This window comes from Neophocaena asiaeorientalis, unplaced genomic scaffold (assembly GCF_003031525.2).
Source record: "Neophocaena asiaeorientalis asiaeorientalis breed wild unplaced genomic scaffold, Neophocaena_asiaeorientalis_V1.1 scaffold473, whole genome shotgun sequence".
Taxonomy (NCBI): Eukaryota; Metazoa; Chordata; class Mammalia; order Artiodactyla; family Phocoenidae; genus Neophocaena; species Neophocaena asiaeorientalis.
Window position 1 is genome coordinate 629,535 of NW_020174935.1, and position 26,746 is coordinate 656,280.

General features: G+C 55.9%; 1 protein-coding gene across 2 annotated transcripts; it reads right to left on the reverse strand.

The window, feature by feature from the left end:
- Window positions 1-15,176: 15,176 nt before the first annotated feature.
- C1QTNF6 (C1q and TNF related 6) lies at window positions 15,177-23,392 on the reverse strand. 2 transcript variants are annotated; one of them, XM_024761573.1, is made up of 3 exons: window positions 23,288-23,392; window positions 20,033-20,291; window positions 15,177-17,562 (listed from the first exon to the last, which is right to left on the reverse strand). In XM_024761573.1, exons 2-3 carry the CDS (start codon window positions 20,283-20,285, stop codon window positions 17,015-17,017), a joined length of 801 nt encoding a protein of 266 aa, XP_024617341.1. In that variant the 5' UTR covers window positions 20,286-20,291; window positions 23,288-23,392; the 3' UTR covers window positions 15,177-17,014. The 2 variants fall into 2 exon arrangements, with proteins under 2 accessions (XP_024617341.1, XP_024617340.1); XM_024761572.1 differs by lacking the exon at window positions 23,288-23,392 and adding an exon at window positions 22,595-22,690.
- Between the last annotated feature and the right edge of the window lie 3,354 nt (window positions 23,393-26,746).

Genomic DNA, 26,746 nt, shown 5'->3' on the forward strand with positions numbered 1-26,746 from the left:
TGGAAAGGAGGGAAGTTTACCTCCTCCCCTACGTGTGGCTTAAACCAGTGACCTTGACCTCATGGGCCCCAGGGAGCTCATGAGCCAACCTGAAAGCAACAGAGGATCAAGGGCCCCAGGCTGCGTCACCCTCTCTCGGGGCGAGGCCGGAGGAACGCTGTGACTAGCTCATTCCTCGGGGCCTGGAGCTGCTCTCCGGGAAATGACTTAAACTGGAACTTGGGCAGCAAGCAACTGTACCCGCCAGTAAGCCCTCGCCCACTCCCGACTGATGAAGGTGATCTGTGTACCCACTTTTCATAGGTTGCCACATGGGACCCCTGGAAACACCCCTGGGAGGTAGAAAACAAAGACTGTGGGATGAGGGTGCTCAGGGAGGGGCAGCTCTTAAAGGCAGAGCCGAGTCAGACGCTCGGCCATCCAGGCCCCCAACACAGGGTTCTCTCTCTACACCACCTGCCCCCGGCCTCTTCACTCCCCCATCTCCCAACCTCCGCCTCTTCAGAAGCACCTAGGAACCCCAGCGTTACCCCTGCCTGAGCCAGGGCTCGAGGACCAACCAGGCCTGGCCAGCGCACCAGGGCCCGGAGGCAGGGGAGCAGGGCTAGGAAGAGGCCAAGGGACACTTCCTTCAGGAGGAAGTGGCTGAGGGCTTCAGGTCTGTGGTTCCAGCCCAGAAGTCCTGCTGGCCCCTGGCTGAAGCCACCTGTGCCCTTCTCGCAGGAAGCAGGGGGCGGCAGGAGCAGAGCGGGCAGGGGAAGCTGCAAGGTATGTGGTTTAGGCTGTGAAGTTCACTCCGGGGCGAGTCCGGACACTCGAGTGAGTGGGCCTGCTGAGCCGCCCTGCCGCCAGGCCCTCTTCCTGTCTCCTTCTCAGCTCTGTCCTGAAACCACCCTTTGCCTGCCCTCCAACACCTGTCCCTTCTCAGTGCCCAGAGCACAGATCACCAAGAAGTTTCAGAACAACCCACCTCAGACAGCAGGGGCTCCAGCATCACCAAGACTCCAGAGAGCAGAGCACCAAGAAGGTGAGCTGAGAGAGGGCAGAAACTTCTAGAAGCCTTCCCTGAGAGGTACCAGGTAACAGTGCTGACAACACTTCCCCAGTCCTTACTATGCTCCAGGCCCTGTTCTTAGTTTAAAGGTATTAATTCCCGGATATGCCAAGTGCTGTTTGAGGTCCGACAGCACCGGCATCCCCAGGTGCTTGTCAGAAATGCAGCATCTCAGGTCCCACCCCAGACTGAGTCCGAATCTGCATTTTGTCCGGGTTCCCGGGTGATTTCTGTGCACAAGGAAGTTTGAGAAGCATCGTGATAACTCATTTAATCCTGATGACAGCGCTTTCAGGTAGGTTCTCTTATGACCCTATTTTACAGATGAGGAAACTAAGGCACAGAGAGGTTAAAAATTTTGCCCATGGCCACACAGGTGGTAAGTGCCAGGGCTGGGACCTGAACCCAGGCCATCTGGCTCCAGAGGATACTCTCCGAATTGCTGGGCTGCCACTGCCTTTGGAATGGCTGGCCACTCATTGCCTGTCCCGTGTGTGCCGCTCTGGCCTTCCAGAACCCACTCCAGCCTTCCCACCATTTCACCTTGCCTCTCCAGGGAGAGTCTGAATCATGTCTGAGACTCACATCTGAGTCTCCCAGGCACAGGAGGTAAGAACACCTAATAATCTGCATGGAGCATCCATCGCGCACCTGTACCATCCCAGCTCTGGGCTGGGAGTTATGGTAGCTACCAAAGCTGCTCAAGGTTCAAGTCTGCCTCGGGGGATCCAGGGCCTAGTTGAGGAGACGGGAGACAGGAAGTGGTCACGTGGGTGAGTATAACTTTAACTGGAGGTGTTCAGACACTCCCCGTGCAGCTGCCTCTTCCGGGCAGGCCTCGTGGTGGAGGCAGCTTTGAGCCAGACCTTGAAGGCTGAAATGTCTAACACAGGGCAAGGGTCAGAGACCAGCCTGAGCAAAGGGGCAGAGGGGGCAGTAGACACAGGTGTAAAGCGGCCCTTGTGGCTGAAGCAGATGCCTGGAGCTTTTTTTTTTTTAATAAATATTTCTTTTTCTTGTTTTTGCTTTTGTTTGTTTGTTTGGGCCGGGCCACACCGCACAGCGTGTGGGATCTTAGTTCTACAACTAGAGATCGAACCTGCACCCCGTGGAGTGGAAGCTTGGAGTCCTAACCACTGGACCACCAAGAATTCCCTGCCCGGAGTTTTAAGCATCCCCCAGTCCAACCCTCATCTGATGCCAAGCTCCCCTCCACAGCATCTCACCCAGAGTGCCCAAACTCCCCTGTATTCCCCCTGTGTTGAGGAGATCGTTCCTTCCCATAGGGGAAAAACCAGGCCATCTCTGGTGTGCACACAGATGTAGTTTTTCAAGCCAGTACACCTGTGTACAGGTGGGTCTCCTTGAAGCACACCTGAGCCATGCAGATCCAGCAGGCCCTGCCGCAACCTGGGGAGTGAGAGATGCCTCATACGCCCAAGGCGTCAGCTGTACCAGACGGGCCCCCGCACCTTTAGGCCCTTGAAGTCGTGGCTCCTTGGAGATGCCGCCATTAATCAGGAGTGTATCTGCAGGGGACCTGCACAGCTGGGGGATCTGTTCCCACAGCAGCTGCTTGGGGGACCCTCCACCAGAGCACTGGACAGCACTGGAAAGGGGCTCCTCAGCAGCTGAGCTCCACTCTGCCTGGAGGAACCCCGAGGCCAGCGTGTCCACGCACACAGCAGTGCACCCCTCTTGACGGCAGTCTCTCTTGAAGGCCCCGAGCACGCGTGTGTAATAAACACAGCTTGCGTGTCCTGGGCCAGGAGTGAGGCTGATACGCGCTCCATGTACGATGCCATTTAATACCCATTGCAACCACAGAAGCCCCCTCTACCATGGCTCCCACGTAGAGATGAGGACACGCAGGGCTTCCTCGTAATCAGGATCTGAGGGCAGGTCGGCGACTCTAGAGTTGAGCTCTGAGCAGCCACGCAGGAGTCCTTCCCCCTCCCCCTCACTGCCCACCTCCTCCACACCTGCCTCAGTACCCTGCACACAAAGGGCGCTTGATAAATGCCTTAAGAACACTTCAGTTGGGACTTCCCTGGTGGCGCAGTGGTTAAGACTCCGTGCTCCCAATGCAGGGGGCCCAGGTTCCTTCCCCAGTCAGGGAACTAGATCCCACATGCATACCGCAACTAAGGGTTTGCATGCCGCAACTAAGGAGCCCACATGCCGCGACTAAGGAGCCAGAAAGCCACAACTAAGGAGCCAGACTGCCACAACGAAGACCGGATGCAACCAAATAAATAAATAAATATTTTTTAAAAAACAAAAACAAAAAAAACGCTTGAGTTAAAAACACTGCAGGGCACTGTGACATGTGGGCCCAGAAGTTGCCACCAGAGGGCGATGGGTGCCTCTCCCCAGCCTCCACACCAGGCTTGTTCTGCAGGAGGGAGATGGGGTGAAGGCAAGGAGAATGGCCCAAAGTAGACAGTGACTGCTTCCTCCCTGGGGGCTCCAGGTGCCCACAGGATAAGAGGGGGAAGCAAACAGGGCCCCTCGATTCCAGGAAGGCAGCATGAGGGAAGCCCAAGGAAAGCCAAGAGCAGTGACCAGCAAGGGGTCTTGGAGACTCTCAGGTCTGTCCTCTCCCTGTAGAGGTGATGAGCCTGAGCCCAGAGAGAGACAGCTATCAGCCTTAGGTCACACAGCATGGTACAGTTTAAACCCTGGCCTCCAGCCTCCCAGATTCCTTCATCCCACTTAACCCTCAGATTCAGAGCAGGGAACTTAACCCAGGTGGCTTCTCACCTTCCTCTAGTCAGAACAGACGAGAAATGGGTTCCTGAGACAGCCCCAGGCCCCGGCCCTCTGCTCCTCCTGTATCTCCTTCCCTTAGCCCTGGGGAAGGCGAACACCTCCACCTCCAACCCTAACCACCCCTGAGTGCAGAGGACTCCCAGTCCTGCACTTCCTGGCCCCACCCACATCCTCGGCCCTCCGTCTCCCTTGTCCTGCTCATCCGGCCATCCCTCTGCCTCCCAAGTACCGCTGCCATGCTTTTGGCCTCAGCTGCTGTCCTCTTAGAATGAAAATCAGATAATGTCCTGTCCCTGCTTAAAAGCCCCCAAAGGCTTCCTTCCCACTGCACTTGTGATGCAACCTCACCTCCTTGCCCTGAAAGACCCAGCCGCGCTGCCCCTGCCGCTGGCTGCCTGTCAACTCCTGGAGGGCTCAGCGCTCTCCCCTGCCTCACCCACACTCCCCCTGAGCTCCTGCTGCGGCCTTCCTGGGCCAGCCCCACCCTGCCTAAAGCAGACACTGGCCGTTCAGTCCCAGCACCTGCCCTTCTCCGTCAGGCATTTGCTCTCATTTATAATTGGTTGGGCGCTGGTGAAGGATTTGTTTGGGGTCTGTCCTCCTGGCTGGATTATGGCTCCTCAAGGTCACAGGTCAAGTCCACGGAGACCCATGACTTCTCTGGCACCTAAAGCCATGTGTGGCTCAGGGTAGGTGCTCAAATTGTATTTGTTGAAAGGATGGGTGGATGGAGGGATGGATGGAGGGATGGATGGGTGGAGGGAGGGATGGAGGGATGAATAGAGGGAAGCTTGGAAGGATGGAAGAAGAAAGGTCTTGGCATTGGGTTGAGAAGCTATTCATCCCTTCATTAACCTAACAGGGATTTACTGAGCACCTACTGGCAGCACCGAGCTGGGCACTGGGGGAGTTACAGGACGTGCGGGACCTGAAGTCTGTCTAACTCAAGGAAGTGTCTCTTAGTAAGGGAGTAGGCCAAATACGCACATAATTACAACTAAGGGAGCGTGTCAGTACAATGACTGTCAGGTTGAATTTTCAGGACAGTCCTAGTATCAAATGATAAGAGTAAGTTCATGTGATTTGATTCTAAACCTTTCAAGGTTTGATCTAAATAAAGTAACAAGGCAGGATAAATCATTTTTAAGACTATATAGGCACTTTTGTCTTTAGAAAATGTGGTCATCTCGGTGCTTTGTGACCGCCTGGAGGGGTGGGATAGGGAGGGTGGGAGGGAGGGAGATGCAAAAAGGAAGAGATATGGGAACATATGTATATGTATAACTGATTCACTTTGTTATAAAGCAGAAACTAACACACCATTGTAAAGCAATTATACCCTAATAAAGATGTTTAAAAAGGAGTGGAAGCTTGGAGTCCTAACCACTGGACCACCAAGAATTCCCTGCCCGGAGTTTTAAGCATCCCCCAGTCCAACCCTCATCTGATGCCAAGCTCCCCTCCACAGCATCTCACCCAGAGTGCCCAAACTCCCCTGTATTCCCCCTGTGTTGAGGAGATCGTTCCTTCCCATAGGGGAAAAACCAGGCCATCTCTGGTGTGCACACAGATGTAGTTTTTCAAGCCAGTACACCTGTGTACAGGTGGGTCTCCTTGAAGCACACCTGAGCCATGCAGATCCAGCAGGCCCTGCCGCAACCTGGGGAGTGAGAGATGCCTCATACGCCCAAGGCGTCAGCTGTACCAGACGGGCCCCCGCACCTTTAGGCCCTTGAAGTCGTGGCTCCTTGGAGATGCCGCCATTAATCAGGAGTGTATCTGCAGGGGACCTGCACAGCTGGGGGATCTGTTCCCACAGCAGCTGCTTGGGGGACCCTCCACCAGAGCACTGGACAGCACTGGAAAGGGGCTCCTCAGCAGCTGAGCTCCACTCTGCCTGGAGGAACCCCGAGGCCAGCGTGTCCACGCACACAGCAGTGCACCCCTCTTGACGGCAGTCTCTCTTGAAGGCCCCGAGCACGCGTGTGTAATAAACACAGCTTGCGTGTCCTGGGCCAGGAGTGAGGCTGATACGCGCTCCATGTACGATGCCATTTAATACCCATTGCAACCACAGAAGCCCCCTCTACCATGGCTCCCACGTAGAGATGAGGACACGCAGGGCTTCCTCGTAATCAGGATCTGAGGGCAGGTCGGCGACTCTAGAGTTGAGCTCTGAGCAGCCACGCAGGAGTCCTTCCCCCTCCCCCTCACTGCCCACCTCCTCCACACCTGCCTCAGTACCCTGCACACAAAGGGCGCTTGATAAATGCCTTAAGAACACTTCAGTTGGGACTTCCCTGGTGGCGCAGTGGTTAAGACTCCGTGCTCCCAATGCAGGGGGCCCAGGTTCCTTCCCCAGTCAGGGAACTAGATCCCACATGCATACCGCAACTAAGGGTTTGCATGCCGCAACTAAGGAGCCCACATGCCGCGACTAAGGAGCCAGAAAGCCACAACTAAGGAGCCAGACTGCCACAACGAAGACCGGATGCAACCAAATAAATAAATAAATATTTTTTAAAAAACAAAAACAAAAAAAACGCTTGAGTTAAAAACACTGCAGGGCACTGTGACATGTGGGCCCAGAAGTTGCCACCAGAGGGCGATGGGTGCCTCTCCCCAGCCTCCACACCAGGCTTGTTCTGCAGGAGGGAGATGGGGTGAAGGCAAGGAGAATGGCCCAAAGTAGACAGTGACTGCTTCCTCCCTGGGGGCTCCAGGTGCCCACAGGATAAGAGGGGGAAGCAAACAGGGCCCCTCGATTCCAGGAAGGCAGCATGAGGGAAGCCCAAGGAAAGCCAAGAGCAGTGACCAGCAAGGGGTCTTGGAGACTCTCAGGTCTGTCCTCTCCCTGTAGAGGTGATGAGCCTGAGCCCAGAGAGAGACAGCTATCAGCCTTAGGTCACACAGCATGGTACAGTTTAAACCCTGGCCTCCAGCCTCCCAGATTCCTTCATCCCACTTAACCCTCAGATTCAGAGCAGGGAACTTAACCCAGGTGGCTTCTCACCTTCCTCTAGTCAGAACAGACGAGAAATGGGTTCCTGAGACAGCCCCAGGCCCCGGCCCTCTGCTCCTCCTGTATCTCCTTCCCTTAGCCCTGGGGAAGGCGAACACCTCCACCTCCAACCCTAACCACCCCTGAGTGCAGAGGACTCCCAGTCCTGCACTTCCTGGCCCCACCCACATCCTCGGCCCTCCGTCTCCCTTGTCCTGCTCATCCGGCCATCCCTCTGCCTCCCAAGTACCGCTGCCATGCTTTTGGCCTCAGCTGCTGTCCTCTTAGAATGAAAATCAGATAATGTCCTGTCCCTGCTTAAAAGCCCCCAAAGGCTTCCTTCCCACTGCACTTGTGATGCAACCTCACCTCCTTGCCCTGAAAGACCCAGCCGCGCTGCCCCTGCCGCTGGCTGCCTGTCAACTCCTGGAGGGCTCAGCGCTCTCCCCTGCCTCACCCACACTCCCCCTGAGCTCCTGCTGCGGCCTTCCTGGGCCAGCCCCACCCTGCCTAAAGCAGACACTGGCCGTTCAGTCCCAGCACCTGCCCTTCTCCGTCAGGCATTTGCTCTCATTTATAATTGGTTGGGCGCTGGTGAAGGATTTGTTTGGGGTCTGTCCTCCTGGCTGGATTATGGCTCCTCAAGGTCACAGGTCAAGTCCACGGAGACCCATGACTTCTCTGGCACCTAAAGCCATGTGTGGCTCAGGGTAGGTGCTCAAATTGTATTTGTTGAAAGGATGGGTGGATGGAGGGATGGATGGAGGGATGGATGGGTGGAGGGAGGGATGGAGGGATGAATAGAGGGAAGCTTGGAAGGATGGAAGAAGAAAGGTCTTGGCATTGGGTTGAGAAGCTATTCATCCCTTCATTAACCTAACAGGGATTTACTGAGCACCTACTGGCAGCACCGAGCTGGGCACTGGGGGAGTTACAGGACGTGCGGGACCTGAAGTCTGTCTAACTCAAGGAAGTGTCTCTTAGTAAGGGAGTAGGCCAAATACGCACATAATTACAACTAAGGGAGCGTGTCAGTACAATGACTGTCAGGTTGAATTTTCAGGACAGTCCTAGTATCAAATGATAAGAGTAAGTTCATGTGATTTGATTCTAAACCTTTCAAGGTTTGATCTAAATAAAGTAACAAGGCAGGATAAATCATTTTTAAGACTATATAGGCACTTTTGTCTTTAGAAAATGTGGTCATCTCGGTGCTTTGTGACCGCCTGGAGGGGTGGGATAGGGAGGGTGGGAGGGAGGGAGATGCAAAAAGGAAGAGATATGGGAACATATGTATATGTATAACTGATTCACTTTGTTATAAAGCAGAAACTAACACACCATTGTAAAGCAATTATACCCTAATAAAGATGTTTAAAAAAAAAAGATGTCTATGGAAGCATTTAATTATGATAGCAAAAATTTGTAAGGAGTCTCAAATGTCTATCACTTAGAGATTGGTTTTATAAATATGGTACGAATATACAATATAATACATTGAATGATGATGTGCATCTGTACTATTAATATGGAAAAGTGTCCACTACATATTATTAAGGAAATAAACAAATTACATGCAAAAAAAAAAAAAAGAAAATGTGGTCATAATGAGTATAAAAAGACATAGAGTCGGCCTAGTTTAAATAAAACACATGCCGTGGAAAAATAAAACAGATCCCTGCTTGACTGAGGTAAGCAGGGAAGGCCTCCCCGCATACACCCTTAACCTCCCCAAATTCTAGGACCTGTATTTATCCAGTCAACGAATTTTTACTGAGTACCTACTATGTGGCAAGCTCTCTTCTAGGCTCATGGACTATGACAGTGTAGAGCTTACAGTCTGGTGGGGAGGTGGGGAGGCAGCGGCGGTGGGCGACCAGGGACCATAAATGCAACAGCCAGGTAACTTCCGTAGGGAGTCAGGAGAAGACAAACGCCGGGGAAAGGAAAGAGCAGGATACATGAGATCGGGAGCACAGGTTTAAATGAGGGGGTAGAGGAGACCTCAGGAGAAGGTGATGTGAAAATCTGAAAGAAGGGCGGGGCCAGGCAGAACTGGAGAAGGGATAAAAAATAGAGAGTGTCTCCTAAATTTGCACAGCAACTGATAGCTCCCTGAAATGTGCCCCAAGATCCCCAGTCCACAACTTTACCCATGCCAGCCTAGGAGTTCCACATGGGACGAGGTGGACTTGCTCTCAAAAAGTATTTGCGGGATTGGTGGATTGGATTGAACAAAACGGAACGCTACCTGCAACCTTCTTCTTCACCTTCCTCCTAGCAAACTCCTACTCATCCTTCAAGACCCAAACATATATGGACAGAGTTGGTTGCTCTCTCTTCTGAGCTACCCACCTTTATACAAACTTTGCACCATATACAAGCTTCTTTTATAGTCCCCAGTGTACCGTACTTCCCTAGTTTGCCCGCAGGTCTAGGCTTTCCCATGTACTAGGAGCCCTCGAGAGGATCTGACTTGTCCCAGGTGTTTTTAGACGCCTAGAGCCTCCTGGAGATGCTTGATTAGTGGTGACAGACTTGAAATGACCTATGGTCCTTCAGCGCTCCCTCTCAGGTAAGTGGTTTGCATTTCTGTGGACCTGGGGTACATTAGTTGAGGTCCTTTTAGAATTCAACCCCTGTTAGTTAACATTGAAAACAGGTAACACTGGAAATGAAGGCAAGGAGCTTGAGCCCCAACCAAATCTCGGGAAGGGAGAAATCAGGGCAGCCCCAGGACCTTGGTACCACCATGCCTGGGTGCCGTGGTCAGCTCCAGCAGTGGCTCTGCTGGGGTTGGGGACTCCCTTACAGATATCAAGTACCCTGGCCACCAGGGGGCAGGGTAAAGTAGAGAGAATGGCCCTGGGTAGGGTAAAGGGGTGGTGAGGGGTCCCAGGGAAAGAGGAAACTGAGCCTGGGGAACCACACCCAAAGTACCTCCCTCACAGGGCCCTGCTCCACCCAAGTCTGGCCACCCCTTCACCTTGTGTGAGAGGCCCAGGGACTCCAGCCCAGTTTGAATGGTCAGTGCGATGGAGGTACATGCCTGGCAAACCACCAGGGGCTGCATTTTTATTTATTTTTATTTTATTTTTTTGCAGTACGCGAGCCTCTCACTGTTGTGGCCTCTCCCGTTGCGGAGCACAGGCTCCGGACGCGCAAGCTCAGCGGCCATGGCTCACGGGCCCAGCCGCTCCGCGGCACGTAGGATCTTCCCAGACCGGGGCATGAACCCGTGTCCCCTGCATCGGCAGGCGGACTCTCAACCACTGCGCCACCAGGGAAGCCGGGGGGCTGCATTTTTAAAGAAGACCTTCTTTTGAAAAAATTAAAATTGTAACATTTGCCAATGTCTATGGTGTAGGTCCTGCCACCTCAGCCGATCTCAAGCTAACACTGTGATGTGAAGTCTGGCTCCGGAGCACCGTTGGCTGTGGGTAGCGAGGTGCAAGGGCACGAGCTCCTCACAGACTCCTGTAAGGGAGTCCTGCCCTGTCATGAGACTGACCAAAGAACTTGGGGAGGTGTTGCAGCCTCCGAGAAATAATAGCTCAGGATATGGGTTTGAATCCGGCGTCCACCTCTGACCCAATGACCTGAATCTCCTTCAGATGCGGCCCACCGGATAGATCCAAAATCCCAGGTCCTGCATACCTGCTCCTTCCTGCCTCCCGGCCTTTCTTTCAGTTCCTGGGAAGTGCTGAGCAGTTTCCTATCTCCAGGCCTTTGCCCACGTGGGTTCCTCCACCTGCGGTTCTGTCTCACCCTCTGGGGCTCAGGTGAACCACCTCTTCCTCAGAGAGGCCGTCTCTGACCAACCCCCCAACCTTCCAAATTAGCTTCTTCCATTATTACCTTGAGAGCACTTACCCTAATGTGAGGCCCTGGTGTGATGATCTGTATAACACTCATCTCACCTACTAGAGAGTAAGCCCCACGAGGGCAGGGACCGTGTGGACCTTTGTTCACTGCTTTGCCCCCTCTGCCCAGCACAGAGCAGGGCCCATCATGGGTAGTGAACCCCGAACTGTTGAATGAATGAACATATGACACAGGAAGGAAATTATCCAACTACAGTTTCTTCTTCTGTAAAATGAGTATAATAAAATGTCTACCTTCAGATAATATTTAAACCTATAAAAAGCCTACTCTGCGCCAGTATTTTCATATACTTACCCCTTTAATCCTCACGACAGCTCTCTGGGGTAGATGCTGTTATTATCATCCCCATTTTCTAGGTGAGGAAACTGAGGCACAGAGAGGTCAGGAGGTGACCTGCTCTCCTTTATCCGGTTAGATCTGAACCCGGGCAGCATCTGTCTCCAGCAGCCTCGGTTAAACTCAGGGAGTTAAAATCAACTCTTTTGGGGGAGGGTTGGGGAGGGCTTGCAGAGGTGATGACATCTGGTGCTGCTATAGCCCCCATGCCCCAAGACCTCGGAGCCCAGTGGGCAAGGCTAATAACTGATAAGTACTGTGATCAGGGATCGCTCAGGACCAAGGCTGTCCCCCAAGTCTGAGAAGTCTTCCCAGAACCGAGATACCCTGGCCGAGGAAGACAGCCGCACCTGATGCTGTGGCTGGAGAGCTTGGATGAGAAATGAACCAGCGGTGATCGTGACCACTTCTCCCCGCGGCCACAACACTTCTGACCTCACTCGGGAGCTCAGCCTAGACCCTTGGGGCTCACAGGCAAACCTTGCTTCCCATCGTCCTGTTCTCCTTCCCAGGGGTTGGGTTAGTTGTGGTCGTATGATCAGTTCTGGCCAATGAAAAGCGAGCAGGGGCTGCTGGGTGAAAGAATCTCTAGCTCTTCTTTCACTCCCCCTCGTGATGCCTGATGTGACACCTGGACAAGCCATCTTGTGGTCACCACCTCGTGGCTGCCATCCTGTGGCCCTGAGGGAAGCTGGCTTGAGAACAAAGTTGTTGCACTAAGTGGGCCGAGTGGAAATATGGGACAGATCAGGGTCCTCAGTGATTTTGCTGAGCTGCTGAATTAACCAGCCCCAGAGCTGCCCCACCCTGGGATTTTCCTTTTTTGAAGCTCTTTGTTCAATATGTGTTCCTTGCACCCAAGATCATCCTAACAAACACGGCAAGGATATGTAACAAAAAGCAGAGAGAGGAAAGGAGTCTTGTCCAGGTACTTGCGTTTCAAAATAAGAAGGAAAGAGCTGCATTCCCAGCCAAGAGCTTTGGGAGAGGATGCTCTGAGTAGACACGTGGTCCCCTCTACCCGAACACCCAAGATGCCCCGGGGGGAGGCAGGCAGAGGGGAAAAAAGGAGTGTCAGTGTTGGGGTTCCTGGTGAACATGGATCCGGGCCCCTCCTTCCCAGCTGAGCCTGGCAAGGGCTCCAGGGAAGACCCCCAGCAGGTCTGGGGCATCTGAGACTCAGAGGGGCCGTTCCTCTCTTCCCAGGCAGAACCCCGGGGAGGTGGCCAGATAGTGCATTCCAGCAGATAGGGCTGGGCTCAGACGGCCCTCTGAGGGATACAGAATTTGTGAGATAAGCGTGCGTGCAGAGAGGATCCGGATGTCCCAAGAGGAATGAGGACCCAGGAGGCTCTGCAGGAATGGGCGTAGTTCAGCAGGTATGTAGGCAGAACCGGGAGCCTGGAGCAGAGGGGACATTGACACACTCAGCAGATGTCCTTTGGACATGCACTGCCAGGTGACCCCTCCCGCTGCCAGGATGTGGCGCTCAGATGCAGCCCCCCAGGAAATGTGGTACGAGAAGAACCCCAGCTGGCCAAAATCGCATTTCTTCAACTTCAGCAGCATGGAAATTAAGCTTAGTCATGGAGAAATAAAGCAAGTTCTCTTCTGTGTACATCTGAGTCGGCGGCATCCACTCATTCCCCGCAGTGGTGAAGAGCAGTCAGCAAGATGCAGGTCAGCCACCAGCGACCCCACTACCACCAACACTGCTGCTTCCCTGCAGAGGGTCCCCGGTTTCCTCCATGTGCCTGCACCCCAATTACTACTTCCTCCTGTCCACGCCACCACCTGCAGGCGACCTCACACCTCATCCGGACCCTGAGCTGCAACCCCAAGGCTTGTTGCTGGCCACCCAGCCTCCCGTCTTCCTGGGTTTGCAGACCAGCTGCTCCCAGCCACGCTGGCTTAGCTCCGTGCCCTCCTGACTCATGTCGTGGAAATCCCTCCTTCCTTTCTGGCTCCTGCGGCCACCCGCTGGCCCCAGCTCTCCCCAGCTCCGCCCCGCCCATGATGTTCTTGACGTCTGTTTCTGAGCTCGTTGAGTTTCTGCCCGTGTTTTTCCCTTCCTCCAGATGTACACGTGGCAGCATGCAGCTACTGGGACAGGCCTGCGGAGCTGGCCGGAGGGGAGGGAACAGGAGAGTCGCAGGATTTTATCCCCTGGCCCAGGATTCCTGGTTCCTGCTTCCCGCTACTTCTCTCCCCCTATGCTCAGTAAAAGTCATTCATCCAACAAACGCTCTCCGCTCTTCAAGGACCCACATGCCAGCTGCTGCTAAGGCACCAACGCCATTACAGTCGGTCCTCACACAGGACAAGAAAGGGATGGTCCCCGGGGTGGGCAGGCGGCTACACGGGCATTTCGCTAGCTCGCTGGAGTCACCAGGACTACACGTTGCAGATCCCCGGGGGACGTTGTCCCCACAGACCTGGCAGCGGGCTGAGGGGGGCCTCCAGTTTCCCAGGGCCCTTGCCGAAGGACCTCCACCAAGAACTTACCTGTTGGGAGAGTCTCCATAACAAACATCTAGTGGCTCTTACCCCCTCACTGACGATATGCCTCCAAGTCAGGAACTGGGATCCCATGGGAACAACTGGCCCAGACAGACCAGAGGTCGCCTCTGAAGCACGGATGGAGAAGTGTTTGTAGCAGGTCCAATCAGACAACGGAGGACTGCCAGTTTTGGAGACCTGAACTAATGTGGCCTGGAAATATCTGGGGCCTTTTGCCTCAGCTTGCAAAGGGCAAGCTTCAGTCCTCCTGCGAGTGCTTGGCAAGTAGCGTCAAAAGCTTTTCTGCCTCAGTAATCAGCAAAGCAAGTCCTCATGGTGTCCATGACCAAAGGTTCCTGCCTGGCGCTGGAGGTGACCTTTACCACCAGTGTCGGAGCAGCATGGGTGCTGGTGAGGCCGATGACACTTCAGCGGATCCTGGGCCAAAAGTGGGCGGTGGGATGGCTCCCCTGAGTAGCCTCTGACCTGTTAGGGCCTCTTGCGTGAGAGCTGCGAGGGCTTCAGGTGTGGTGGGAAACAACCTTCGGGGGCCAGATGGGCTCCAGGGAAACTAAGACTTATGTCTCCCCCTGCCTGGGTGGCTGCAGGCTCAGGTGGATCCCGGGGCAGTTATGGTGGATTTGTCTTTATAGCATCCTCTTCCACCTGGTACCCAGAGAGCCATCAAACACAGGCACGCAGGCAGGGCAGATGCCCCCATCAAGCCAATAAGAGGAGTCGCCACCGATTACGTTCGGTATCTTTATGTGAGTAGCTACTATGCTAGCTCTCAGAACCCACCAAGACTGCCCGTTGTAGGACATGGAGCATCTTCCACCAGAGAATATACAGCTGTTCTCTGGCAAATATTACACACAAAACATGAGACAGGAGCCCCAAGTAGGATCTGTGGTTTGTTCAGCACGTCCAAGTGCCTCACTAGACCGTAAACTCCATGGGTGTTCTCCATGGGGAGGTGATGGATTGTGCCTGCAATTGCAGCCTCCAAGCCTAGCAGCATACCCAGCACACAGTAGGTGCTCAGTAGCTGTGGTTCAAAGGATGAACGCAGGGACTTCCCTGGTGGTGCCATGGTTAAGAACCTGTCTGCCAATGCAGGGGACACGAGTTCGAGCCCTGGTCCAGGAAGATCCCACATGCTGCGGAGCAACTAAGCCCGTGCGCCACAGCTACTGAGCCTGCGCCCTAGAGCCCGCGAGCCACAACTACTGAGCCCACGTGTCACATCTACTGAAACCCACACGCCTAGACCCCATGCTCCGCAACAAGAGAAGCCCACGCACCGCAACGAAGAGTAGCCCCCGCTCACCGCAACTAGAGAAAGCCGCGCGCAGCAACGAAGACCCAACGCAGCCAAAAATAAATTAATTTTTTTTTTTTAAAGGAGGAATGCAGTGCTCACCGGGCAACCTCTCTTCTAATCCTTACGGCCACACCATGAGATAGGTGATCACCATTCCCATTTTACAGACAAGGAGACTGAGGCTCCGAGATGTGAGGACTTTCCCGGGGCCACAGCCAGGGCACGGCACAATAGACCCTGAGCTGGTTCCACTGCCTCCAAGGCACAGCAGCTGAGTGAGTGACCGAGGCGGGCTGGTTCTTTTGTGGGTGGCGAGCACGTGGAATGGAGCCCTGGGTTGCCTTGGTCCCTCTGGGACCCTGAACCTGGGCCCAGCAGAACAGGATGGGCTGCCCTCCCAAGGTGGGCAAAGGAAACCGAGCAGAAAGAGCCAGGCTGAATTGCCAAGAAGACGCACAACTTTTAATCGTGCTGGACAAGCAGGGCAGGGGTGAAGTCGGGCTGGGGGTGGTTGTACAGGACCAGCCTTCACGGCACCGGGTCAGGCCCTGCTGCCATCCCCCAGCCATGCAGCCATGGCTCCCCCGGCTATGAGTAAGCACCAGAGACCACCACCGGGGCCACCTCTGCCCCGGAGTCCACATAAGCACCAATGGGCGGAGGCCGTCTCCCTCTGGGGAGAGATTCGGGCCACCTGGGGTTGCGGGAGGGGAAGGCTGGGGGCCACCAGGCTGTCCCACCCTGGGAGAGGGGGAAGGGACAGAAGTCCTGACGTCCCTCACTTGGCCTCAGCCTCGCCCAGCGCCTCCCTTGGCATCATGGCTCAGAGGAGGGTCCCCCCAATTGACCTGGAACGTTGCTCGCTTTGGTTCCCCAGACCTGCTGAGGGGTCCAAAGCCCGGTGCCCTCTGTCCTGGCTCATTGCCCGGCAGCATTTGTAAAGGCAGCAGCGGGCCAGAGGCGGCTCTGCTGGGCAGGAGCTGCCCACCCGGGGCCTCAACACCTGGAGGGCCGGAGGCACTGGGCTGGCGAGAGACACCAAGGAGGTCAGAGCACCTGGGGACAGACGACAGTGTCTGACAGTGGCTGGGAGCCTGGGAGAACTGAGGCCCAGGCACCTTTGGCAAAGCGGGCTGAGCACGGCCCTGACAGCCGCCCAGCAGCGGGGCAGGGAGGGCGTGTGCTGAGGAGGGTAGGAGTCCTCACAGGCTTCCATCCCAGCCGTGTGGGGAGCTATGGGTCTGGGCCCCCTTGCCTCAAAATGCCCCCTAACCCCTGGGTCCTCTCCTCACAGCACCTTTCCCCTGCCCAAGGCCCCCCTGGGTTTGCTTTAACGATGGGCATTGGGAAGAAAAGAAAGGGGTACCCTATCCTGCCAGCCTTGGGGAGTGGTGGGTAATGGGGGGCCACAGTGCCTGAATGCCCAGAACACAGACTTGTGTGATCAGAGACCCGTGTGTTTCTCTGGGTCTGGTTTCAGAATCTGTGTCTCCCCACCCTGGCTGGACTGGGTGCTCACCGAGAGCAGGGCCTGTGTCTGGTTCACCTCAGCCTTCCCAGAGCCTGGCACAGAGCGGGCGCTCAGTGAGTGTTTGATGACTGAATCATTGAACTGCGGCTGCACAAGTCGGGGCACAGACAGGAGCTCAGAGAGAAGGGAGGAGGCGCAAGAGACAAGAGGAGGGGGTGTCCTAGAAGGGTGAGAGAATTTAAGGATGTTGGGAAGATTCTAGAATGTTTGGAAGATTCCAGAATGTTGTGAAAATCATAGGACCTGGTCACTCAAGTGGGGTCCATGGACCAGCATCACCCAGGAACGTCCCAGAAATGCAAAATCCTGGGCCCACGCCACACCTGCTGGATCAGAACCCGCATTTTCACACAATCCCTGGGTGATACAGATGCACGCTCAAGTTTGAAAAGTGCTGGTCTAAAAGGTTGGGAAAGTTCTAGAAGATTGAGGTTAGGAGGTTTCTGAAAAGGTCCAAGAGAGGAGAGAGGCAGGAACAGACTGGGAGGGGTGATGGAGGGAAGGAAAGAGGAGGAAGCCTGCCCAGAATGCCAGGTGCCAGGGCCAACTTTACAGACAGGCAAACTGAGGCCCCGCAGGGCACCCCAGGCCAGAGCTGCCCCATGGGAGGCACTAATCGCCCTCAGGCTTGATGAGGTGGCCGCTGAAGGTGATGTAGGTGTCGATGTCGTCGCTGTAGACGGCGTTCTCACGCTCCCGCTTGAAGAGCCGCACCCAGACGCGGTCGCCGGGCGCCAGGGCCAGCATCACGCTCTGACTCTGCATGACGCTGCGGTCGCTGGGCTGCGCGTACAGGATGACGGCTGCCTCGTCGTTGTGCACGACGTGCACGTAGGTCTCCTTGAAGTTCCAGCTGTGCACGTTGAGGCTGAAGAAGTAGAGGCCGCGCAGGGGGGCGACGAAGTGGCCGGCAGCCAGGTTGAAGTGCCCGTCCGGGTTCACGAAGACCGTGTCGAAGAGCAGCGGCTGGAAACCCTCGCTGCTGTGCAGGGCCGTCTTGCGGCCCACCGAGAAGGCTGAGAAGCGCATCTGGCACGGGCCGCCAGGGCTGCCTGCTTGCCCCTTGGCGCCCTTGGTGCCCTGGGGGCCGCGCTCCCCCCGGGGGCCCTCCCTGCCCAGCTTCCCGGGCGAGCCCAGCAGGCCTCGGTCCCCTTTGTCACCTGCGGAGACAAAGAGGAGAAAAGTCAGGGCAGGCACCCACGCCTGCACCCAGGGGGCTCTTAAGCGTTTGCAGAAGGCTCGCCCCTGCCCAGAGACGGCAGGTCAGAGAAGAGCCAGCACCTACTGAGCACCTACTGCATGTCAGGCATCGCCACCCCGAGCGCCCCTCTAAAGGAGACACCACGTCCACCTCCACTCACAGAGAGGTGAAGGGACTCTCCCGGTGGCACAGCTTGGAAGCAGGACCCCAGCTGTGGTCTGTCTCCACGCCAGCCTGCTCCCTCCTCAGCAGCGAGGGTCTGACTGTGGTCTCTGCCAGACCAGGCCTGGACCCCAGGTGTCACTGCACCCAGCGGGACTTCAGGGGGATGTGGGCGTGGCATTTCTGCCCCAGAGAAGGGATCACCCGGAAGGAAGTGTCCAGAGTCGGAGCCAGGAGGCCCTTGGTAGGCGTTACCGCCCCTCTGCACGACCTGGGGCCTTCATGTTGGTGTCTTGGGATTTTTCTGTCTGTATCTTGAAGAGGATCATGCTTGCCTCACAGGGATGTTCCCGAGCCCTCTGGGAAAGCACTGGGTGAACTCTGCAGATACGAGGCAGGACGATTCACCCAGCACTGCCCAGCCCACCTCCCCCTGCCCTGGGCTCCGGCAGCATCACCCCTGGTTCCCAGGCAGGCACGCCTCTGGCCAGCCCTTGTTCCAGGCTGACTTCGAACGCAAGAAAAGCAGGTGACCACCTACTTTTTATATTTTTACCACCTACTTCTTGAGGGACCAGATTCCAAATATTTCTCTGCTGCTTGTCACAGAGCCTGCAATCACACCCTTAGCCACATCCCTCTGAATGAACTAGACAGCCCTGTGTTGTCCCGGGGTCCCCTATGACCATGGCAATGCTGCTGGGAAGAGGGGAAGGAGGGGCAGAAAAGAGGACACAGGTCCTTGGAGGAGAAGCCTGGAGAGAAGCAGGGAGGAGGGAGTCCATGTCTCTGTGGAGGTCTTCCTCACTGGCCTCGTTGGTGAACTACCTACCCCATCCTGTGCCCCGCACTTTACAGTTTGCAGAGCACTTGCTTCGCCCCAGCCCCAAGGGAGGGTGTGAAGGGTAGTTATAAGAGGGGGTTACCTTCTCCTTTGTACAAATGAGGCAGTAAGCCCAGGGAGGGAGAGACAAGCCTGCCCCACACAGCAAGGGAGCTGAAGAGCTGGGGCTGGGGCCCAGGACTCCTGACACCAGCCAGACGCCTTCTGCCCAGCAGGCAGCTAGCCTGTCCCAGGAGAGGTGACATGGGGTTTTAAGGAGGATAGTGAGGGGGGAGTTCAGTCAGCATCCAAGCATCTCGTCAACCTCACACAGAGGGCTCTGCTGGCCTTGGGGAAGCGGTGATGTGTGAGGTGGTGGGCAAAGTAGGGAGAGGACAAGAGGGGTCCTCAACCACAAAATCTGAAGGCCCGAGGGTCTCAGGTGCCAGCTGACCCTCTGGAGTCCTCAGCGACGAATCTTAGCTCTGCCCCTAACAGCCGTGTGACCCCAGGAAAGCTTCTCCCCTCTCGGAGGCTCTGTTTCCCCATCTGCAAAGTGGGAGGAATGACAACATAGCGAACTTGCGGGGTTGTCGTGAGCAAAGACAGAGGTTAAGGATGTCAAGGTCTGGCCCCAGGACCAGCCATTCACAGCCCCCAACAGCAGAAGTAGCCTCCTTGAGATGTGGTTTTAGAGGACAGGCAGCCAGCTCTCACCTGGGCGGCCCTAGTGGCCCCCACGGCTCTCCCTGATTCTACCCTTGTCTATTCTCCACAGAAATTAGAGCGATCCATTTGAAACCTAAGCTGGGCCAGGTCCCTCCTCTGCTCAAACCCTCCCCCACTCCCCATCTCACTCAGAGGAGGAGCCCACATCTGATCTGTTTTGTCTCCAACCTAGCTCCTCCCCTTGCCCCCTGTTCCTTAAACACATGAGGTCCGCTCTGGCCCCAGGGCCTTTGCACCTGCTATGCACTCTGCCTGGAACGCTCTTCCCCAGATATCCACGTGGCTTCTCCCCACCTTCTCAGTGAGACCTACACTGACCACCCCCATTTAATATGCAAACTGCCCCCCACAGCTGCACTGCAGACACCACTTACCCTGCTCCACCTCATCACTTCCATAGCATTTATCACCATCCATTTCATTAACTTGGGTGATATGTTTACTGCTAACTGTCTGCCTCCCCCACTAGAACAGAAGCTCCACAGCGGTGGCATCTCCGTCTGATGTGTACACGCTCCATCCCAGAATTCAGAACGGTCCTGGTATGCAGTAGGTACTTAATAAATGTGTGAATGAAACAAAAGGTCTGGGACAGTTTTCTGTCCTGGTTTCTTCTGCTCCTTCCACCTCACCTCCCTGAGCCCAGGAAGAGATCCCCACGCCCTCCCTGCCCCCGACCGGGCCAGTCCAGCCCAAGCCACGTGTGGGTCCTCACCCTTCAGGATGGTGATGTTAATGTAGGGCCTGACCTCAGGCAGCATGTACGGGAGGGCAGACGGAGAGGCCAAGGACGCGTGTGCAGCATCATCAAGGACCAGGGGGTCCTCAGAGTCACAGCACCGTCGACAGAGCCCCGGGGAACTAGAGGCCACGGCTTCCCCAGAGGTGGGCTCCTCGGTGGGGATTCCAAACACAGAGAGAGGGGGCACGAGCACTGCCCAGAGGAGGCCCAGGGCAGCTATCCCCATGGCGACCTGGAGCAGGGAAGGAGGGACAGAAACATATTACCTTGACATCTACACTCTGTTGATGCCCAGCGTGGACGCCACCACCCACAGCACGTGCGCTCCTGACATAACTCAGGGAGGGGGCATTAGTGCCCCCATTTAACAGAGGAGAAGACAGAGGCCTACACAGGGAAGCAGGTTCTCAAGGTCACAAAGAGACTTGTGGTAGTGCAGGGCCTGGAGGTTGAGTCTGCTGGAACCCAGTCCCTGGGCATCTCTGGCACACATGGGCCCACGAAGGAGGACCCGCTCTGAAGACGAGGGTCCTGGGAGGCCTTTGCTGGGGTGGGTGAGGAAGATGCCCTGCTGCCCATGTGTCATAGCCAATGAGACTGTAAAATGCTTTTCCCACCCTCCCAAACCTCCCTCTGGCTTGTTTTCTTGCCCCAGACTCCACCGTCACTGGAGGGCAAAGGTAGAAGAAGGTGCCCCTCAGGATGGACAAATTAGAAACAAACAAACAAAAGAAGCCCCTGCAGAAATGCACGCGGAAGGTGTGTAGCTGGTCTCAGCCCACCTCCTCTCTCAGCATGTTTGCGCAGTCAACAACCTACCAACTCAGCCTCACACAAGAAGCCCTGCAGGGAAAGGAGCAGGAGAGAGTAAATTCATTGGAAGGTGGTTGTGTCAATCATCATAGACCTGCCAATCAGCTGCCAAGGTGGTAAATTGGAACTAAGGGGCAGGACCCAGGAGGTCTGGAAAATTCAAAACGAACAGGGAAGCCCAACGGTTTGTGAGAATCTGTCTTTGGCCTTGGCCAAGAAGGGATCCAGAGTTCACGGAGAGGGGCAGAAAGCAGCCTGGACAGCAGTGACTGGAGACGAGCTGGGGCTGGGTGGGCAGGAAGCCAAGCAAAGAGCCTTTGAGGTGGTGGCAGTCTTTGGGGGCTGGCACCGAGTTATCACAGGATCAGAAACACTTTTGAAACCAGACTGGTTTTTACACTTCTGGTGTTCTTTGTTTATTTCCTTTGTGTTCTCCTTTAACATTTAGTACAATTTAAAAATATTTTTCTGTGGTTAATATGTGTAGAGAAGGTAAAATTATTATTTTTTTAAATGCCATTCTAACCTAACCTGAACACTGAGGTAGGAGTTGGGTTTTAAAGGGGCAGGAGCCCTCCCCCGCAACAACCCCCTCCCCGCTCCCTGGGGGCTGGGTAGTAGCAGGAGAAGAGAGGGGTGGGCAGGCAGTGTCCAGGGCCATCACCCCTCTCCTGAAGGTGACCATTGCCAAGCCTCCCCCGCCTCCCCGGCCCCCGTTCTGCTTTCCTGGTTCTGCTCAATAAGGCACGTCAAATCTTCAGAGATCAACATCCCTTCTGTCCGACATTATGACCCTTAGCTTTTATTTGTAAATTACACAACCCAGTGGTTTTGAGAAGAGCAAAATCCCCTCTTTTTCTTCCCATAGATGTGACCTCATGGGAAAAGATGAGGCTTTGGAGTCAGACTTGAGATCCCAGAATAGTTTACAAGCTGTGTGACCTAGGGCTAGTGGCTTAACATATCTGGGCTTCTTGCTCCTTGACATTTACAAGGAGGAGACAACACCACCTTCCTCCCCAGGTTATTTGGGAGGATTTAAATGTAGGGAAATTGCCTGACTTGTAAAAGACTCGTAATCAAACGTTTGTCCCTTTCTCTGCTGCCCAGCACGACCTCTCCCCGGGGCCTGCATGGGATAGCAAGAGCAGAACTGTTCCCAGAGGATTAAAACTGTTTGGCGACATTTCTGTTGGCCTAGCCAGCTGAGAGTCAAAAAATCTGTGACACAGAACTGTGACCTGGTGGGGTGGGGGGATGCTGGAAGCAGGAAGCAAAGCAGCCTTTAACAAAAGTAATAATAACCACAGCCATGGTCACTGACTGTCCCTGGAGGAAGGTGTCACACAGGGATCAAATGAGTGAGGGACTACGCCATTGGGGGTGATTTGGGGGTCCCTGCTGCCTCCATGAGGGCGCTGGGGCCTCTTTGGAGTGGGGGAAGGGCCAGGCCCTGCTGAGCTGAGTTGGTGCCTGGCCAGGCAGGGGTGGGCACAAGACAGGAGCATTGGAGGGCAGCCCTTCACCAGGGCTAAAGTCTCAGTCAAAGGAGGGAGTGGGGAAGGGAGACCCTAGAGGGGCTGGCCGGGGTCAGAAGGAGAGAGCAGGACCCAGAGATGTGAGATGTGTCCGGGAAGAGAGGAGAAAGGAGAGGAATTCCAGGCTCTGACCCCAACCCCCTCTGCCCTGCTGGAGGAAGTTGCAGGACCTCCCGTCACTCACCCAGTGTCCTGCAGCCTCAAACAGCAGCTCACAGACCCCAGGCCTCTGGGCCGCCTCTGGTTCCTTGGTCCATGTTTGCAATTATAACTTGTTGCTGGCCCAGAACCCCAGGCCCTGCGGGCTGGCCAAGGAGGGAGGGAGAAAGGGATGGAGGCAGAGCAGAGGGAGGGAGGGAGGGCGGAGGGGGCGGGCTGAGCTGGCTTCCCACTTCCCCTGCTCCCTGCTCCCTCCCCTCCAGCCTCTGGGTTCTCCGGAGATAAAGGGAGCTGAGGCTTTCCTTGGCTTAACTCTCTGGTGGTCCTAGAGGGTCTTGTTTCATTCAGAGACCCCGTAAAGCTCCAGCAGGAAGGGGTCTGAGGCCCCTGATGGGAACTCGAGGCTGGGAGGGCGGGAGGGCGGAAGGGCAGGGAGCCCCAGAAGTTGCTCAGGAAGGCAAGGCAGTGCTGGAATCCCCATGCCGGGGGCTCCAGCCTAGGCTGAAGAGCTCGTTAGTTCTGAGTCACTGAGGCAGGCGGCAAGGAGGGGGCACGGGCACCAGCCCAGTAGCCTCAGGTTCAAATCCTGGCACTGGCACCCACTGGCCAATCCCTTCCCCTCTCAGACCCTAGTTGTCTGTAGAACTCCAGTCCCCAGCCCCATCCGCGCCAGTCACAAGAGGAAGTTTAGTAAATGTTTGTTGAGTGAAGGTCTCACCTCCTCCGAGATCAGGTAAGAGTATCAGGTAAGGGTGGCAGCCGGGTCAACAGCCCCGCCTCCAATGGACACCAAAGTCCTCCTCCTCTGCCTGGAAATGCTGCCATGATTATCCATCTTCCTGGTCTTCTACAGCCAATCTGCCCGTGGAAATGACCCCCAAGAAGGTCACAGGAGGGCAGCCTGTACAGAATGCCCCTGGGCCTCTGCTTCCTTCTGGTTAGGCTGCAGGAGGCTTTGCAAAGGCTGCAGTCCTGGTTCCCCGGGGTCAGAGACCCCTGTGCAAAGACTCTCTCAAACATCCCTCGCCCTCTAGTCCCCTCCCATGCTACGTTTGTTGAGTACTTACTGCCTGGGCCAGGCTTCACCTTTGCAGGGGTTTTTGGGAGCCAAAGGGTATTTACATCCATTCTCTTCTTGGGAAAGGGAGCTAGTGGTGGGAGCTGATGTGACTTTCACAGGGTCACACAGTTAGTGAAGAGGAACCACAACCCTACAGAATGGAAGTGCTCTCCGTCCTACCGGAGTTCCCACGATGGCACAGCTGGGCACGGTTGCGGGCAAAGGTTGCAATTCAGGGCCTGCCCCCTGGGCAGAGAGAGGTGGTGACATTATCGCTCTCAGGAGGCACAGGAACGCAGCGACCTAGGGGGACTTACTGAAGTCTGGGGCTTTGGGCACTAACCCCCAGGCCCCACTCACAGCTGGGCAAAGTGTGGAGGATGGAACAGCCCTGGCTGTGTGTCCTTGACCATCTCCCATCTCTGAGCTTCTGTTTTTTTATTACTTTGGGGGATAAACACACAACAGAATAATCCAGGCCTGGAAGGACCCTTAGAGATGATCTAATCCAATTCCTGAATCTGTCCAGCAGGGACACTGTGACCAGGGAGGGCAGGGAGTCTTTGGCGCAAGGTCGGACAGCAGACTGGAGTCCACGTTGGGATGAGGGCCAGACTCCCCCAGCTTCCAGTTTTGTGCTGCTTCCCACTCCCAACCCACTTGGAGTACCCCACCCTCACCCCAGGCCTACTTAGGGGTTCAAGGGGCCCCAAAGGAAAGCAGATGGAAGGCCTAAGAACACTGGGAAAACTGTCAGGTCCGCACTGGCTGTGCCCGCTACGTGGCCCTGCCCCAGGCAGCATTCCCAGGGCATGGAGCCAGGGCTGCAGAGGGAGGGAGGCGAGGGAGCCCCCTCCCCACCCTCACCTCACTGCTGCCTCCAGCGGGAAAAGGGCTGACTCAGCACCACGGAGGCAGGACACAGCTCCTGGCTGCCTCACAGAGATCTGACTCAGGAAGCCTAGCATCGGAGGCAAAAGCGAAGAGAAGGGAAGACGGACGGGGGATGTGGAGAAGCAGGGCGGGGACACAGAAGTGGTTTGGTCCAGGGCCCACTGTGTGCTCCCTGCCACGCTCAACAGCCCCTCTGCAGAGAAGGAGCCTCATCTCACTTGACAGGTGAGATCTGGCAAAGCACGTGATTCTCATCAGGTTCTAGGACCAGCTCCTTTGACTCCCAGCCAGTGTCAATGCCCCAGAAAAGGGTCCCTTATCCCCCTTGGTCCAAGGCAGCTGGCTGGGGGCAGGGCAGACAAGAGAGTAGGACTCAGGAATATTATACACTACTCTAACATTTTTCCTCCCTCTCTCTTTCACCATGTCGCAAATCACCCCATTTGTGCATCAGCCCTCGGTCTCCCAGCCATTCTGAGGATCTCCCCAGCAGGCCAGCCAGGCAGTGTGGAGACAGAGCCCCAGCCCCGGGGCAGACAAGACTGGGTTACGTCTCAGCTCCACCTCCTTCTAGCTTCGTGTCCTTGGGCATGTCTCCCTACCTCTGAGCCTTGGTGACCCGAGGCCAGAGGAACATGAGGAGGCCAAGACCATCTGAGCAACCTGGTGGGATAACCAGTGGGGGTACTCTACACTGGCCACCAAGCACTGCTTCTCCCGGGTTAAACCCTGAACATGGTGAGGGCATGAGCCCATTCTCCTCATGCACACAGATGAGACACACACTCCCCAACTCTCAGAACCAAGCTCCTAGCCACATCCACCTTCCAGCCCAAGGCTGGGAAGAAGATATAAAAATAGTGACATTTAGTCAGTGCTTACAAAGCACCAAGAACCCTTCATGCATTTTTAAAAAATAAAATGTGTGCCTGTCATAAAGTGAGACAGAACCCAAAACACGATTCCCGGAGTCAGCTATGCAAGTCGTGTTTGGCTAATGATCTAATTGTTCTAGGACGGTGATAAAGAAACTAAACAAAGGAAACCGTGAGCGCCACCTAGTGGGGAGAGGCTATGCGCCTGGCACCCACCCCATTCCACCACGGGTTTGTGATGCTCCCCACCCGTCCCCTTCCTAGAGAGCTAAGGAGGGGAGAAGGGGAAAGATGAAGGGCCCACTAAGACGTGCTAGGGGCTGGCTGGGGCGCCCGTTCCCTCACCTCTTCCTCCAAACCCCACTTCCTGCAAAGTGGGCAGAGGGTCCGATGTGACCCTCCCTCTCCAAAGCAGCTCGCTCACTCGGCTTCCTGGCTCTGCATACCCCTCCTTCGACTAGCTGGGTCATCCCGGGTGAACTTCGCTCTCCGGACTCAGTTTCTGCGTCCTGGGCTTTTCAGCAACCCATGTCTGTTCCTACGGGTGTTAATCCGAGATGGGCGAGTTTAATCCCATTTTACAGAAGGGGAAAGAGAATCCCCAGGGGGCCCAGAGAAGGAAAGAGCCAGCCCCATCCCAGTCCTCCTGGACCCTGACGAGGACCCTGTTGCTACAGAGTGGGAAACTGAGGCTCAGGGAGCCAGGTGAAGCAACTGGCTCCCTCCCCACGGCTGACTAGTGGCCGAGACGGATGATGGGGTCGCCAAGGCACGCGGGAGGCCAGCGCCATCCTCCCCGCTTCGCTTCTCTCCGCAGCATTAAGGGGAGTGACTCCCACCCCCAAGCCGGGGAAGCCCCTCCATGCCCACCCGCTTCGGGCTCAAACCCTGGGAAAAGACTGCAGCCAGCTGCAGCCACTCTTGGCACCACCTAGGGCTCAGCCAGACCAGACCCCCGCCACGGAGAAACCCGCCGGCTTGTGGACGGAGGGAGCGGCTCTACTCCGGCCACCGCGCCTCTATCCGAGAAGCAGACAGCGAGACAAGAGGAAAGAGCCGCTGCGGCGCCGGGGAGGGGCCTTTGCGAGTCCAGCTCCAGGCGGAGTCGAACAGAACCGAGCAAAGCCGAACTTGGCCGAGCAGAGCCGAGTCCGGCCGAGCCCAGCGTGTCCGTCCGATTATCGCCGGGTCTGACCGAGTGGATCCGACTGGTGCCGAATAGAGCCGAGTCCGGCCGACCGGAGCGGCTGAGGGCGCCAGGCGGAGAGGGGAAGGTTACGCGGCGCCCCCTGCCGGACACAGAGCACAGTGCTGGCGTTGGCCGGAGCCAACCCGCCGCCTCCCGGTC

Excerpts from the sequence above, each read along its gene's own strand:
- C1QTNF6 (XM_024761573.1), bottom strand. The coding sequence starts at position 20,285 with ATGGGGATAGCTGCCCTGGGCCTCCTCTGGGCAGTGCTCGTGCCCCCT. Across the intron at positions 17,563-20,032 it reads TAACATCACCATCCTGAAGG|GTGACAAAGGGGACCGAGGC; the intron begins GTGAGGACCCAC and ends TTGTCTCCGCAG.